This window comes from Serinus canaria, chromosome 8, assembly GCF_022539315.1.
Source record: "Serinus canaria isolate serCan28SL12 chromosome 8, serCan2020, whole genome shotgun sequence".
Classification (NCBI taxonomy): Eukaryota; Metazoa; Chordata; class Aves; order Passeriformes; family Fringillidae; genus Serinus; species Serinus canaria.
The window spans coordinates 4261065-4278411 of record NC_066322.1 but is presented as its reverse complement, the minus strand read 5'-3'; the positions used below and the strand labels follow the sequence as shown (position 1 = coordinate 4278411).

Sequence of the window (17347 nt, the reverse complement as noted above, 5' to 3'; positions counted from 1 at the left end):
GAAACAGCAAATCTGGAGAGGGTGAATATAAAAGACATTACCAAGAGGAATCCAGAGCCAGCTCCAGCCAAACTTGATGGAACCCAAGCCATCATTTCCCATTGTCTACAGCAAGGGATAAAATGCAACACCCATGAAAACCCCCAAGTGTCAACACCTTTTGAGGCACCTCTGCACATCCATGTGCTTTGGAAGTCTCACAGATATGACAAGCCTGACCTAGAATGACCCAGCTTGAAGAGACGGGAAAAACTTAAAAAAATAAAGATATGCCTGTGAACTCTGCAATGGTGAAGGCCAGCAGCTGGTGTGAAAAACACACTGTGGTGACTGTGATGCTTCCAATAACAAATGGAGTGAGCAGGGCTTGCTCTGCTGGTCAGCAGGGTTTGGAATGAGCCTCTCACCACCACTCCTCTGGGCTCTCCTTCGAGGAAGGGCTCAGGCCACTGCCCAGCCCCAGCAACACTCAACACCCCCTTTCTTTTGGGGGAAATCAAAGGGATTTCTGCCAAACCGGTGGCTGAGCAAAGCAGTTGCTCCCCTTTGTCCCTGTCATCCCACTGGCTGGGTGAACACTAATATTTCCCCAAGTAATCCCAACTCTGTTCTGCTCATATAGAATCACAGAATGATAGAAAAGATTGGGTTTGAAGGAACCTTAGAAATCACCTAGTTGCAACTCATGCACAGGGATGACACCCACTAGATCAGGTTGCTCAGGGCCCCATCCAACCAACCCATCACCCTCTACTCAAAAGGAAAATTTTGTGAGATGCAGGTGCTGTTTTAACCCATAAAATTCTTTATCTCATCTCCTTGCCCTTAAACATCCCCACACAGAAGCCCTGGCTCCTCCTCTTTGCATAGACACCCCAAACCATAACAAGAACAGGTAGAAATATAAAACTGTAGCCAGTGTAATGCAGCCAACAAAAGTGTATTATTTTTAACTCAGTAAAGACACAAACCATATGAAGCAAAATAAAGCCAGTTTACCTAGTCAACATTAGGTCTCTTAAATAAAAATTCATCAAACTTCATCACTGAACTTCCTAAACATCCTCCTGAGCACCATGGCCAGGCAGTGCCACTGTAATTAAGCATGTTTTTGGGAGCAACTGCCCCTGTGCAGGAGGCAGCAGAGCCCCTGGCCATAGCCCTGAGCCTGCCACCAGTAGCTTTTTGACCCAGTTCTGTCAATGTACCTATTGTAAATGCAAAATCCTTCTTCGGATTTGAAGCAGCAGCCACCTGCACAAATAAGGCCGGGTTATAACTCTGTAACCCAATACAAGCACTGGAAGCTTAAAAAGTTTGTATTCCAAAAAGCACTCCTGACCTCTTCCTTAAAAGTTCACTAATCACTTTTAATTCATAATTTATTTCCTCTTAATATACTTGCTTTATGTAATGCTCCCCTCTCTCCCCCTCCTTCCTCTCCTCCTTTCTTTTTTCTGGAAGTTCCCCAGGAGAAAATGGTATTACACAACTCCCTTGATTAACTGGAAATGAAGCTTTTCCCCCTCGGTAGTCGCGATTTGGTAGAGTTTCCAGGACATAAAGCACGGCCCAGAGTGCTGAAAGGCAGAGAGACGTGGGTGGAAGTGATCCAAAGGCCCTTAAAGTGATGGGGGTTGATCTTGGTGGTCCCCAGAGCAGAGTTCTGAAAGGCTTTGCCTATTTATCAATGGGTTAAAAAAGTGTAATATTACCATTCTTCTTGTTCCTCTGTATTTTGACTGCATGGAGTGGCATCCTATCTGAGACTGTGCTGGTAATGGTAAAAAAATAAATAAAACCATGGTCCTAATTAAAATAGCTTTGTATTACAGGGAAAGGAGACTTTGCAGGGGAAGGAGGAGATATGCCAACTGCTGCCTTATCCATGCTGACCAAGGAAACCTCCCTGCCCACAGAAGTTTTGATGGAAAGCAGCTGGGAATGGGGTATTTTGGAGGCAAGACATCACCTGCAGTGACAGAGGTGTCCACCCCATCCTGCACATAAGGACTTACCTACCCTGCCCATCTGCCCCTGTGAATTATTTGTGCCCCTGAAAGCCAAACAGAATTTTTTGGGACAGCATGGTTCTGTGCCACACACCATCATGGACTTCTGGGTGCTTTTATCCCCCTAAGAAACTGAAAATTCTGCAAATCCAGTGTAACACTGAAAACTTCTTCACCACTGTGTTCTGCAAGCACAGGGCCAGGCAGGATGGGCACAGCCACCTCGTCACCCCAGCCCCTTTCCCATGCACCTGCCCATAACAGCTGCATTTTGGAGCCAGGTGACATCCCATAACCCTGTTTCTTTAAGGGACAGGATGAACTGGGCCACATCTGAATGGCACAGGAGAGGGCCAAGGCTCTATTCACACTGACTCAAGGGACACAACATGTACCATGCCTTTTAAAACCAAAAATGGACAACTCCCAATTTCCATTTCCAGCCTCCTGCAACAATGCTGTGCCCTGCTGTCAAGGAACGTGTGAATAAATTGAGGAAAGAAGGTTAAAGAAGCCCAAGGGAATAAGAGTCCCTTTTTCTTTATTGCAGTTAATTTTGACAAAGGCTCTTCTGTTTCCTCTCCTCCCCCCTTTTTTTTTATTTGGAAGGGCTTCGTGCCAAGCTGCATTATTCCTCCTCACCATGGTACTGCCATGAAACCCGCCTGGTATGTTTGCCTGAAAATCGCAGGTTTTCATGGAAATTGTTTTTATCTCAACAACTACTCCCTTTGTCACCTCAGACATGAAAAGAGGAGGAGAAGGGCTCAGGCTCAAATCCCATCCCAGCAACAAAACATCCATGAAAAAGCACCACGACCTTCCAAACCCAGCCCCATGAAAACCTGCCCTCCCAACAGGGCAGAAACCCTCCAAAAACTCTTTTTAACACCTCACTCAGAACTCCAGAGCATGTGCAAACCCATGAGAGATGCTGTGCACTGCCTCAGTTTGAGACAACAGGCCTTGGGAACAAAAAGCATCCCATTGGTGGGATTGTTTTGAAGCATTTTTTAAGTGGAAATAGTTTCTTTTCTTGCAGCCCATCGTGGCAACCAGAGCCCTCTGGCTTCTGTCAGCAAGGCAGGAGCTCCTCAGGGGTGTCCTCTATTTCCAGCCTATTTACTGCTCTGTTGAGAAAGGAGCCTATAGATGCTCCAGTTCTCAGATTTGGGACTTTGGAGGGACTGGGTTATTCAACAAACCAACCCTTTCTAAACACTGTCAAAGGAGTGATTTGATGCCTTTCAGTGCTTACCATACAAAACGCTGAAAGACCAGCGGGCTTCAAAAGCCGCAGGAGCGGAGCTGGAGTTTGGCAGGAGTTCATTAGCTGCCTGTGTCCTTCTGTGTGTGGCTTGTAATTACATGCAGACCTGGTGCCAAATCCTCATCTACTGAGGGGTACCAATTAACGTGCTGCTGGATGATTCACAGGTAGCTAATGTCGAGATTTATACACCCGGCGTGCCAAATAGCCCATGCTTTTTTATTAATATTATTATTATTATTACTTTAAGCTGGCCTTTTTTCCCCTCCTTCCAAGTTATCATATAAAAACAAGGTTTTGGCAGTAAAATTGGGATTGTCCAGCCTGTTCCCAGGGCCACACACTGGTAGGCCTGATCCTGCTGACACTGTGAACCACATCTGCAGGGAAATGCACATCTCTTGGACCATGGGCCAAGGGCTTGCAAGTTAAACTACCTACTGTGTTTTCCCTTTGTAAAAAGCAGAGGTTTTCTGCTCCAAGGAGGAAAACTATAAAATTGAGGCACCCTTTGCACTCTATACTTGGCTTTCCTGCTGCTTGCACCCTCTTACTCCTACAGGCAGCAAAACAATAACAGTAGAAGCTTCAGGAGCAGCTGGGGGAGCTGAGGAAGCAGGTAACTAAAAGTGATAATTTACTTTTTGAAGGGGAAATGTACACAAAACTGTATCTCCTGTAGGAAAACATAACAGTTGTTAGTTTCTCTGACAAAAGATTTATAAAAAAACCCACAACAAAAAGGAGCCTTTCTTCTCTTACTTGAAATCTGCATCCCTTTGCCTCTCTTACTGGAGATCTGCATCCCTTTGCAGCCAGCTGGCTCCCCATGCAGCCCTTGGCAATTAAAACCTTGGGAAGTCAAACACAACAGCATGGAAGCAAGCCTTTTGTTTTCCTGTTTTGTCATTCCTGTCTTGTGTTTGATCCCAAGATTTCTCAGGCTAGAGGGAAACCATGGCCCAGTGGAGCATCTTGGCACTGGCTGGGCACAGGTCTCCGAGCTCACTGGTTTGCCCCTGCTGATGGTTTTCCCATGGGGAGGCATGGCCTCATCTCCTTCTGGTTGACTTTTTCTTTTCCAAAAAACACTGCTCCTCAGCCCTGGGGGATAACAATTCCAGGAGGGCTGCAAGTACAACCCAACGCTCGCACCGCTTTATCCTTCTCCAATAAACCTTTCACTGGATTTGACACGATACAGGTCTTGTCCAGCCATGAAAGCTTTCCTGCTTATCAGGAGAATTTTTAATCAACCAGCAGGGAAAACATGGCCTGACATTTTATTGCTTCCTTGTGCTTTGCTTTTAGATGTTTCGGTTTCTTCTCTTGCTAATCTCTTTAGCCAGGGATCAGTGGAAAGCCTCAAGTTTTCCATGCCCAGCAGCTTCCCCTGGATCATTTGGAGTCAGGGCAGGCAGAGGAGTGTGGGGACAGTGGGGGGTTTATGGTGGGATGGAGAAGAAGGCACCAAGCTCTCAATTCACTGCAGGTTCTGGAACAGGGTTTTGTCCCGGCCACAATTACAAAACAACAAACAACGTCTGTGGGGAAGGGTCATAAGAAGTTCAGCTTTCCTCTATTAAAACCATCTGGTGCCTATAAAAAACCCCAACTGGTTGGTTGGGATGGTTGGTAGCACCTCCTCCCCGCTCGGCTCTTCCTGGCACCTCACGGGAACATGGTGGCACCAGAGGTGTCACAGTGAGGGACAGGGATGCCGTGGGAACGGGGGGCCTGGCAGACACCCCCTCCACTTTGCATCCCTCCTGTTGCAAAGAAGGTGCCCCAGCATCCACCTCAATTTGGCTCTTATCTGAGCCAGAACTTCTTTACAAGGTGTCTGTCCCCTCAGGAACGCCAGCTCCTGCCAGAGTGCCCTCAGCGAGCCCCTGAGAGGGCTGAGCTTTCTGAGCAAAATAAAACATCCCTGGGAGGCCTGCGTGGGACCCTGCAAAGGGTTTCTCCAGGTCACAGTCACCAACAGGTCCCCCTCCAGCATCAACAGCGAGAGGCACCGCCAAACCTGCAGGGGATGGGAACCTTTATTAAAAAAAAACACAACAACAACAAAAAAACCCCTAAACCTCTCCTTTGTTTCCAACAGAAATAAAAGAAAGGGGGGTGGAAAATAAAAAGGAAAAGAAAGGAGAGGAGAGCTTAGAGCCAGTTCCCCAGCCTGTAACACAAAACCAGGCTGTGCTGGGAAACCTTACACCACGCAGCATCCAGCTCATGTACTCCTGCTCCGCTCGCCGCCTCCCGGATGCTTCCCCAAGCCCAAACTGCCCCTGAGAGAAGCCAAGCCTCAGCCTCTGCTGAAAAGCCTCTTTGTTTGGATTCCCTTTCCAAATCAGCGTATCCTGAGATTGAACTCCCTTCCACCCCTCTGCAGGGCCTTTGAGGGCCGGGATGCCTTTGGCAGCAGGCAGCTCTGCCAGCAGGTTTGCGGTGCCGCGGCAGCGCGCGGCCCGCCCGGCCCGGCACCCTCAGCACCAGGAACTCTCCCCACGGAGAAGGAGAGAAAGGCAGGGAAGGAGAAAGTGCTGCAGAATTACTTCAAAAGATCCTTTAATCATGGATTGTGAACAGAGGAGCTGAGTTCTCCTTAATTAAACAATAGCTTTAATCAGCCTTCAATAGCTGGCGTTACTCAGAGGGTGGTGAGGCCCTGGCACAGGCTGCCCAGGGAAGATGTGGCTGCTCCATCCCTGGAAGTGTTCAAGGCCAGGTTGGAAAGGGCTTGGAGAAACCTGGGATAGTGGAAGGTGCCCCGGCCACGGCAGGGGGTGGAACAAGATGAGTTTTAAGGTCCCTTCCCACCCAAACCATTCCATTGTGTGACACTGAGGCACAACAGTGAGCTGACTGTTTGTTTTGTCTTTCTTAAACCAGTGTAACTGAAAGGAAAACCAGACAAGGCTGGTTTCAAAGAAATCAAAGAAATCAAAGAAACCCAGGCACGAGGTCTGGACCATGCACACATCACCAGGAGGGTCTGACTCCAAGAACTGCTGTGAGCTTTCATACAACCCCGAGGCCATCACTCCCTGAGGCCATCACTCCCTGAGGCCATCACTCCCTGAGGCCATCACTCCCTGAGGCCTTCACTGAGACCTCATGTCCATCACCCACTGCACACAGAAATAAAATGCATTTTCTTGCACTGCAAGCTCAGGGCACAGCTCTGCTACATCCATACAGACAGGCAATGGGGGTCTCCTATGTCCCTTGGGACTGGCAAATCCCCAAAATCCCACGTTCCCAGAAAAGGCAGGGATATGGTGCTCCCAGGGCAGGACCTCTGCTCCTGCACTGACCCAGCTGAGACCCACAAACAGCACCAAGGGGGTAATTTCACCCCTCAGAGAAAACACAGCAGATCTTGCAGCAAGTTAATGAGAGTATCAGCCCGACACCTCACCCTGACACTAAAGGGAAAGCCCTCTTCTCCAAAACCAGCCTCAGGCCCAGGACTTAAAGCAATTTCACAGGGGAAGAAGATGTTTTTCACTTGCAGGCAGCTTTATTTTACCTCAGTGTTACATCTTTCCCTGTGAAAGCAAAACCATGAGATTTAAGCAGGTGGATTTTCAGGCTGTGGACCCAATACCCACTTGTGGCAGAAAACTTCAGCTAGAGCAAAAGCAAAGTACCTGTTGTTATATCCACAATCCTGGTGTATCCCAAACACTATCCCACTTGTCTGGCAATTTCAAACATGCTGCATGCCTAGATTCTGCAGTGGCTCTGAGAGTTTTACACACTGGAAAACTTCTTTATGCCCATGGTGATTTATCAAAACAGGCTTTCTCCAAAATGCTATCTGGCTTTTCCATGGGTTTTGCATTTGACAAAGATTCATACCAGCTCAGAAAAAAGAAATGCCACAAAACTTCTCCTTTAAGAAAAAAAAACCCCAAACCACCCAACCCTCACAGCCCAATGCTTTAGAAATGCTTCCACATGCTAATCAGCCTCCTATTCAGTTCCAGACTGAATAGGACTCCAACAATGACAAAGAAATACGCTGAACCTATCCCACATTTCATCCCCTTCACTCAAAATGTTGCTGTTACCTTGGTTTTCAGCCGCTTTGTGGGAGCTGCAGCAGAATGACAGCTGCATGCTAAAGCTGCAGGGATGGTCAAGAAACCAGGAGGGCTAGATGAAAAAATATCTGGCCCAGATTATTTGGGAAAAAAAATGGGATTATCTGAGGGAATAGCAACTGACGCTGCAAATTTTTATGAAAGTTAATAAGAAATTAAAAAAGAAAAAAAAAAACCCTGAGTCCTCTACAAAAAGCACAGCCTCTTGTGGTCAGGCAGCAAAGGGAACTTTCTCTCAGCCTGGCAAGTGTGAGTAGGATAAAAGCCCCTCCAAGCCCTTCCCTTTGAGAATCATCTATTTTTGTAATGTATTTTCAACTGGCAGATGCCTTAGTGCATCTTTTCCTCCACGTCCTTAACCTGAAAAACTCCAGCTCTTTTTCTTGGAAAGGACAAGCCAGCTCCTGCTGCAGTTGGTGAATCCAAAGTTGTTTCCCTTTTCTGCAGAGGAGAAGCACCAGAACAGAGGCACCTGGGTAAGTTTTCACAGGAATTCAGGTGGGAAGCCCCAGGACAGGTGCACACATGTCCTAGGGACACATTCAGCCCAAGCCCTGGCAGTCACAGACTCCTCCACAGTCGCCAAAGATCTGATTAAGATGCTTTGGGAGGCCTGGCAGAAGCACTGAAGTACTGAAGTTTGCAGCTCCAACAGGGAGCTCAGGAAGGAATCAGAGGTGCCTCAGCAGCTCTGAAAGCCCCACTGGGCACCTGGGTGCCTCTGTACTGGAAACACTGCCTTCAAAGTGTGCCCTCGCCGGGCTCCAGTGCCTGCCCACGCGCCGAGGTGATGCTGCTCCTTCTGCTCCCTGGCTCCCCAGATTAGAAACTCCCAGAGGCACAAACCTCCCGTGACGTGCCTGGGCAGGACCAAGGGCAGCACAGCCTGGCACAGGGATTCTCAGCCCAGCACTTGAATTCAGGGAGAAGCAGCTCCCCAAAAAGCAAGGGCCATCTGATCAGCCATCAAAGCGGCGCTCCAGAAACCTGCTAACACCAAACTGATTCACAGCTATCGACTTCAAAGGAGTTTTGCTGCCTGCCATCAGCTCACCAGCCATCCAAAATTACTCCCTGAGCATCACTCAGAACACAAATGCACCCAGTGGTTACTGACCAGACCTGCTTATCAGCATTTTACCACGCTGTGTGCGACTTACCCTTTGGAAAAATAGCACTTTAAAGGGTGGTGGGACTTGCAGGAAAGTCTTGGAAACCTTCAAAATGCTTGGGATGTGGGACTGGTTGCCACGGCTGCTGTGCTGCTACAAAGACCAGAGCAAAGAGCTCACTGTCAGCTGGCTGGGAACAATAACCAGGGCTGGGCTGGCTGCTCCCTCCAGGCTTAAAGGAAAGCTCAACACACTACACCCCCAAAAAAGTCCTAAATAACCTGCTGAGCGTCAAGGAGACAGGAAGCCCAGACCCCTTTTGGCACATTGGTTTTCAAATTCAGTAGCTAGGCACTGGGAGGATGTGATGAGTTCCCAGCTTCATATTAATGCTCAATTAACAAAAATGTGATTAATATCTGTGTGCAGTGCCTGCATGATCAGACACAGGGGTACTGCTGGCTGGCCAAAAATGGCAGTCATTTTTTATGATTTTACAGGTGAAAGCAGCTAATTTCTTCTTTTGTGCAGCACCAGACTGACACTGCTGGGAGGCAAAAGCTCTCTGAAGGAGTATCATTTCTTTCAGCAGCGATGGCTGCCCAAAACATCTCACCAGTAACTTTCACTTCTTCTCTTTAAAACCATGGAAGAAGATCCATGCTGTTTTCCAGCATCCAGAAAAGATGATGAGGCTCCAAGAGGTGCAGTCTGATACCTGCAAGCTCCTGAAGGGGTGAAGGGCAGCTTGGTCCCACAGGCACCTTTGGTGTTCAGAGCAAGCTGTGGATGAACCCAGCAATGCCAGCTGCTCCAGCCCCAATCTGCCGTGTTTAACAACCAACACAGGTTATGCCCACTGGTGTGTTTTACCATAAAACCTGGAGGCACCTCCCAAGCTCCTCAGTGCTATGAAAAACACAGTTCCACATCTTTCTGGGCAAGGGATGCAGAACTCTGGGAGAGCAGTAGAGGATTATGAGCAGTCTCCATGGAGTCAGTGTCACCACCAGTGTCAGACCAGCTGCAGCTCCATCTGGGCTCTGGCTGGCAGCCCCAGCCTGGCCCTGAAGGAGGGCACCAAGTGCTCAGAGAAGACAAGGTCGTGCATGGATGCAGTTCTGTTCCAGGGCTGGAACAGGAACACACAGCACAAAGAGCACAGGCATTTGCAGAGCATCACAAGCTCTGGAGTTAAATTACATGTTCTGCGTGTAACTTGACTTGATGCAGAATCTGTTTCCAACCCTCTGTCTCCAAAACATCCAGCACATGTGAAAAACAAGCCCATTTACGTGACTGACTCCAAAGGATGGAGTTCCATAGGAATTTCTGGTACTTCCAAACCGGCTGTGATAAAGCTGATTTTCAAACTCATTCATGCATTCTCTTGGTAACAAACTTATGCTGAAGGCTTGCTTTCAAGCTGTTTGCATCAAAATCCAAACAAAGACACTTCAAATTCCCTGGTTTTCGTGGCATTCTGCTTCCTCAGGTCAAACTGGAGGAGCAGCTTCTGCTGATCATGATCCCACTGTTGCAACTGAGCCCTTTGCGTGCAGCTGAGAGGCAAGAAGGGATTCTCCAATTTCCCAGCAGCTGCTCCAACACATCCCTGGCCACAGACACCTGACCCACACGAAAGAATTTTCCACCTGCTCTAAAACTGTGGAGCAGGTAGTGCCCCTCCAAGGTGGATGCCATGGGACAGAGTGAAACGGAGATGGGCTTTGAAAGGGATGCATATGCTCTTCTGGCAAAGGGGGCCACTGATCCATGGGAGATGTGACACACAGGGCATCCTCCTCCCAGCTTTTGGCAAAACCCACCCAGCTGAGGTGTCTGGAAAAGCAGATGGAAGGCTGGCCACAGGCTGGGCCTCCAGACACGCTGGCAAGGGGGGAAACACAGAAGAGCGTTCAGAAAACTGACTTCAGACTTTTATAATTACAGGATAAGCGCTGGATTACTTTAATTCACCTCTTTCATTGAGGTTTTATCATTCTCATTTCTGAGCCTTTTCGTTTGTTTGTTTAAAAGATGAAACCTGACCTATTGAAAGAGCTGAACAAGGCCCTAAGACACAACAAAAAGGAAGAAAATGTTTTTTAAAAAAATAATAAATATATATATATATATATATGTATGTATGATAGCACTCATACAAAACCTCAGCTGGCAGGGGGGAAAGCCACATCCTGGGAGGGGGTTTCCCTGCTTCCTTCCCCCGCTGGGACACAGCCCCTTGGGATGCCAGGGAAGCTGCTGTTCCCAGCTCTGGCTGTGTGAATGCTGGGAGAGGAGGGTTTGAAGGCTGCTGCCTTTCCCCACGCTGCCTTCAACAGGCAGGCCCTTGTTCCAGGCACAGGCAGGCCGGGAGACCACAAGGGTCCCTTCTGGATTACTATGGATGAAGTGGGAGCATTGTATGAAGGGAACGGGGAGGATGGAGCCTGCTCCGCCAGAGCAGAGCTGGGCCTTTGCCTCCCCCTCTTTGAAGGCATTTCAGGCAGAGATGGGGCCACACAAACACCCTGCCTATCTCAGATGCTGAAGAGGGGCCCTGGTTTGCCAGAGGTTCCCCAGCTGTGGTATGCAAACCATTTTTGGGTGGTACACGCATCTGGAGAAGACACCACCAGCCTGTATCCAGACAAACAGAGTCAGACCAAAGCAGCCTAGGAAAGGCATGCATATTAAATGGAGATTTAAAGGGTATAAAAATAATCCGTTTGATCTGGGAGTGATGTTTATATTATTTTCCGTGCTCACTACAAACAGACAATTAAAAAAATGTCATCTGCTGTAATTGTGATTCCCATCTCCTGCCTGTCTCAGCAGCAGGTACACAGGATTCAAAGCACTCCTGGCCATGAAGCAGTTGCACGTAATTCTGCTTTTCCTGGAGACACATCTTCAGGCTGGCCAAGTTCCACCAACTCAGGAAAGCCAACAGATTTATACCCCTGAGGACTCAGTCTGCCATAGGTACAGCATTTCCTTGCTCTGCAATTAACACCTCAAGTATAATTGTCACTAATAATCTCTTTTTGATAGGTCGGTTCTCTTTTTTGTTTGTTTGTTTGTTTTCACAAAGCAAATGCAGAAAAAGTGGATTTCAAACACCTCCAAAATATTTCTCTCCCCTTTACTTCCAGTCATCTTTGGCTCCTTTGGTCTTTCAAGGGAGGCACAACAGATGGGTATCACACTTTAGGTGCTGACTGTTGGTTCAATAAGAAGCTTTTCCAGGCTCAAAAAAAAAAAGCTCCTTTAACTCCCAAGTTCTGGCAGAGTCCAACTGCACAACAACCTCATACCGAGGTGCCACTTCTGCCAACCTGCCTTTGCCAGAGCACCTCCAGAGCAGCCATCCCTGGCCAGGAGCTTGCTGCCACCAGGAGATCCTACAGGTTGTGGAGAGATACATAAACATTAACGACCAAACCCCACCTAGGGATGCTCAAAACATGATGACAACTCTCCACCCACACAGCTTCTCCCATGTGCTGTGGGCTCAACACGGAGACACAGCCTGGAGAAGGCACCACCGAGGGGTTGGGACTGTCCAGCTGGTTTGGTACAGCCAGGTATTGCTGTCCCTTGCTGGAAACAAGAAATGGTTGGCTCAGTGTCTTCTTCAGGTGCACAGAAAGATGTCACCCATGCAACAAGTGAGGGCTGTGCAGCAGGGCAGTCCTAAAAATAAAAACAACAGCCCCAACCCAAACAAAGTAAAGTTGCTTAGCTCAACACATCCAGCTTTACACCATCCAAATAACTCTAACCTCACTCCTCATCTCCAATTCCTCCCACACCTTACACTTCAATGACAATCCCAGGCCTGTTTGCACCAATTTTTGTGATGAAGCGACAGGGCCCCTGGCAGAGCTGAAATCCTTTTTGCTTCTAGAGCTGGAGGACTACACAATTTTCTACACAGAAGAGGGAAGTCAAGAGTAATCTAAACTGTTAGCCCAAATTATAAGATTATATACCCACTTACATAAACATGTCAAGGTCCAGCTAACATAAACATTTACTTTCAAAGTTCATTTTAGCATCAAGCTCGCTACAGGAGATGCCAAATTTGTGAGAAAGCTGCAGAGATATTAAGGTTGTAAGAGGTCTATCCATCTGTTGCTTCAAGAAAGCTTCCCAAGGCAGTAAAACTTGTGTTGCACAGATTAACTGGGATTGACAGAAGAGAGAAAATTAAATTAGAGGCAGAAAAGAAGAAGGGCAGTAAATTATGTGCAGTTTACATCCCACCAGCCTGAAACACATGCTCCCATAAAGCCAATTTCCACAAGCCTCAGAAGCAGGTATGCCAGATGAAATCCTTCTGTTTTATGGCACAAGCAGGACTTTTTGGAAGCTGTTTTACCTGCACAAGCTGCACAAATACAAGCTACTGAAGACCCTCATCTGGCCTGTCACCCTTGCTGACACAGCCTTCCCCTCTTCCGAGATTAAATGCTTGACTTAGCACCCGTCAGCAGAGCACAGGTGGTTGCTCAGAGCTTGCTGAACACCAGGAGCCCCTGCCAAGGGAAAACAGCAGGTCTGAGAGGAGTAAATTTAACCCTAGATGCTACAGCTGTGGGGCCAGGCTCCAAAACATCTCACCTCAAGGGTCAGGGCAGGAGGCTTTTCCTCACCTGGCCATGTCTCCTGCATCAGGAGAAGGTTTGGAGGCTGTTGCAGGATAGCAAAACCCCATGGCACCAGGGAAAGTTGTCCCCTGAGATCTGCCCCAGCCAGGGTTACCCCAGTTCCCCCAGACAACACCTCCAAACTCCAGGTAGGAGGTGCAGGAAACTCCTGGCAGAGGGATGGGCTGTGGATGATCAGATGAAGGTGGATGGAGTGAGGTCCACCCATCACGCCTCTCGTTTTGCTGCTCGGAGAGTTCCCCACTGCTTTACAAAGTAAAGACACCAACCAGCTCAGCAGGGGGAACTTCAGACCTGCCCAGACCCCCTCCATCACATTTTCAGATCTTTTGCAGTGATCAGGAGACAGGGACAGGGCAGCAGGGACTCTTCCACACCACCAAGCTCGCCTGTGGCCCTAACAATTTCAGGAAGCATCTTCCAATCCTCTAAACAGAGCCCTCCCAAGAGGAGGAAGCAGATGGAGAAAGTTATTTTCCCCCCTTGCATGACCTGCTTTAATAAATGCACACTCAGTTCTTTTCTGCCTTTTTTTACTGAGTTAAGCACGGGCACAGAATTTCTGGGAAGTTCTCAGTGTCGGCGATCAAACCTCTTGTTCATGAAAGAGCCCAGGGATTTATGAGTGCCAAGTGCACTCATTAGAGGAGTGGGCTGGTCATTCAGGAACATCCAGCTCCCTGCCAACTCAACTCAAGTTGGAAATGCAGGAAAAATGGAGGGTTTGGTGCAGTGGATCTTCATCCAACCCACTCCACCAGCCTCTGGCTCAGTGACTCTGCTCCTCAAGAAGAAAAAGATACAAATCTTCCTTTTATGCATTTGCTATCAAGATAACCATTGTAGTGCTTAAGGATGAAAGACAAAAGTGGATCTTTCTAACTACTCTCACCAAATTAAAGCTGAAGGAAGCTCCTGATAGCTCCGCTTTACTAATTCAGACTTTCTTAGATGTTTATGGTAATTGTCTTCTGGGTAATTTGTTTAAATTTGTGTGTAAACAAAGGGTTTGTACACATCTACAGCCTCACACAGAGTGTGTCATTTCTGAAAAACATTCCAGCCATAGTTCCCTCTTTTTATTTTCCCCTCAGAGAAAACCAATTCAAGGCCGAATTATGGCATTACCTGCAGCAGGAGCCAGTGCAGCGTCACAGGCCTCTGCAAATCAAACAGCCAGTTTTAATATTTCCTAAAGTGGTCCTCAAATGAGAAAAAGCCTTCTGTTTCCCTGCTTCTCTGAATGTCTTTGGGCAGCTGCTCAAGAGGCGTAACTCACTTTGACTGCACTGGAGGCCACTGGCCATGTGCCCACATGCACCAGCATTAGATCTCTGCTGGTCCCTCCACCTCAGAAGAAGTCATTTCACCCAATTCTGCTCCTTTTTATCTTACCTAGGGTTTTTTTTTCCCCACTGTATACATAAATATCCATCAACTTGTACCTGTCCACCTTTCTCTTACAGGAAGGATTCAGCTAAGGCAACTTTTTTCCACTTTCCAAGTGGTTTTTTGGGGATTTTTAAAACAAGAAAATGGGAATCAAGTACTAGCAAACCATAAGCTCATAGTCTACTCTAGCAAAAGGCAGAGGGAAGAGCAAGTCAAGCCTCCCATGAGTGGGGCAGCTTTGACAGCAGCTCATGCCCAGTCATCCACTGGCAGGTCCCATACTCCTGGTCCTGGTCCGGGTGTATTGGCAGAGCCCATCCCCAAACACACACCATGGGCTATCCATCCCCAAACACAAATCATGGGCTCTCATCCCACAATCATCTCCCTCACCATGTCCCACCCATGCCCTTCACCTGCCAGTGACCAGTCTGACCTAAACTTTCTGTTGCATTCATGCTCTTGCATTTAAACACTCCTCACCTTAAAAAAAACTCAAACAACAAAACAGCAACGAAGAACCCCAACAAAAACCCCTAAACAAGCCAACTCTGGTGTTTACTTCCTGATTTCCACCTGTAGCAACTTGAAACAAAGCAACAATCACCGTTTTGCTGTATCACATAATTCTCTGCTAACAATACTTTCCAGTGATGCTTGATAAGTCCTGTTTACCCAAACTAGCACAAGTAGAATAACACATGTCAACCAACTGCTTTTTCATTTAGGACCCTTAGCCCAGAGAAGGGGAAGCAAAACCCTTTCCCCATTCAAATAGCACCTACTCATGCCAGGAACGCCCCAAGTTAAGAAAACCTGGGTAACTAAAAGTTTAAAAGTTCTGACTCCTAGGAGCTGTTTTACTAGGAATTCGACTATCTACTTAAATAAGTGAGGTAAGTCCAGTGAGTTATGTTCCTACTTATATTAGTTTCATATAGGGGATAGCAAGTATTTTTATTTTTTCCAGATCCGAGAAGATGAAGCTTTCTGCACTGGCCCCTATTCTTGTGGGAATATAAAGAGAAAACCATGCCTCCCCTCCTAATGTATTAGTGCCCCCTAATATACACCAGATGATCAATAAACTGCATAAAAATTAAATCAAACTGACAGTCTTTAAAAAATGGGCTCTAAGCAGAAACAATTGTTTAAAGACTGTGGTGTCTGGAGTATTAAACTCACGTGCTGTTGTGTTATTAATCTCTTTGTTGGAAGCCGGTTGATTTCCCCTGCCCGTGTCTGTAAATTAAACATTCAGCATCGCAGCCACAATGGAAGGGTTGATGTTTTGGAATGCAAAAAGTTTTTTTGAGACGCGCTGTTGACAGTTCCCTTCCACGCTACAGCATCTCCAAAAAGCCATCGCATCTCCAAAAAATCGATCAGACAGGCAAACCCAAACCTCTGCCAGGGGCTGCGAGAGCGCTCCGGAATGAGTTTAGGGAGACGGGAGAAAGAGAGGAGCGCTGGTAAAGCCGCCAGCAGAGCGACACGGCAGCCGGAGCGGCAAGAGTTGCTGTTTTCCATTATTAACCAAAACACGAGCCGGGCTGAGCGTAGAGCGCTGCCTCCACCTGGAGCTGGCCCCGGCGCCGCCGAGGTGCCGCCGAGGCAGCGCCGGGAGCGGGGCCCGCGCCGGGGGCAGCCCCGGGGCGCATCCCCGAGCCCACAGTGCCCCCTGCGCACCGCCCGGGCCGCTCCCCACCGCCGGCAGAGGGGCCGCGGGGGCAGCGAGGCACCAACAGCAGCGAATCACCCGCACTGAGTGCGCCGGGGTGCGGGGCTGCCGTGCCCGGCTCTCCCCGCGGGGACCCCCGGCCGCCCCCCGCGCTCCCCGGCCAGGCGCGGCCGGTCCCCGGCTGCCCCGCTCGCCGCCCGGCCCGGCTCTCCCGGCGGCCCCGCTCCGCGCTTTTGTTTGGGAAGCGGCGCGGCCGGGGCACGGCCGAGCTCTGCCCGCCCGCCGCCGAACTTTCCCAAAAGTTTTTCCCGGGGAGCGGAGGGGGTGCGGGAGCGGGGAGAGGGGGCGCGGAGCCCGCGGTGCTCACCCATGACGAGGCAGAGGCAGTCGAGGCAGATGAGCAGGGCTTTCTTGCTGCTGCTCTTGGCCGGGTTGTTGTTGAGCGCCGGGCTGCCCCCATTCTTGCTCTCCGGCGGGATCGCCTTGTCGTACTTGTAGCTCTGCATTATCGGGGGCGAGCGCCCGGGACGAGCCGTGCCGAGCCGAGCCGGGCCGTGCCGGGCCGCAGGGAGCCGCTCGGAGCCGAGCCGAGCCGAGCCGAGCTGCGCCGCCGCCGGGCTCGCACGCCGTGCGCCGGGGAGGTGCTGCCCGCGCCGCCGGAGCCGCTCCCGGCCTCTCCGGTGGGGCACGGGAGGCGAGAGAGGCAGGCGGGTCTTCCCAAGGCGAGAGGAGGGGAAAAAAAAAAATCAAAGTAGCAAAACAAAAACCAAAACAAGCCCAAAAAAACCAAACCCCAATCACCGGGAAAGCAGCGAAGGGGCAGCGAGTGAGAAGTTTGCGGGTTGTCCCGAAGGCGGTGGAAAAGTCCTGGAGGAAAAGCCGGGGGAAGGATTAAAAAAAAAAAAGTGTGTATATATATATATATATATATATATATATTTATCTATATATGTGTGTTTCTGTGTATGTATGAAGGTCTCAGTCCGGGAGAAGGTGCGGGGCGATGCTGCCCCGGGGGCAGGTGGGCTCCGCGCTGGGCTCCGCTGCGCTGCGCTGGGGGCTCCCGCCGCGCCCGCCCCGGCCGCTCTGGGA

At 49.1% G+C, this 17347-nt stretch overlaps 1 protein-coding gene across 1 annotated transcript in view; it reads right to left on the bottom strand.

Moving 5' to 3' along the window:
* PLPP3 (phospholipid phosphatase 3) overlaps positions 1-16821 on the bottom strand; it is a 42162-nt gene extending 25341 nt beyond the window's left edge. The window contains exon 1 of the mRNA XM_030226317.2: positions 16623-16821. Coding sequence (XP_030082177.1) covers positions 16623-16761 — 139 coding nt within the window. The 5' untranslated portion in view covers positions 16762-16821. The remainder of the gene's footprint in view (positions 1-16622) is intronic.
* Between the last annotated feature and the right edge of the window lie 526 nt (positions 16822-17347).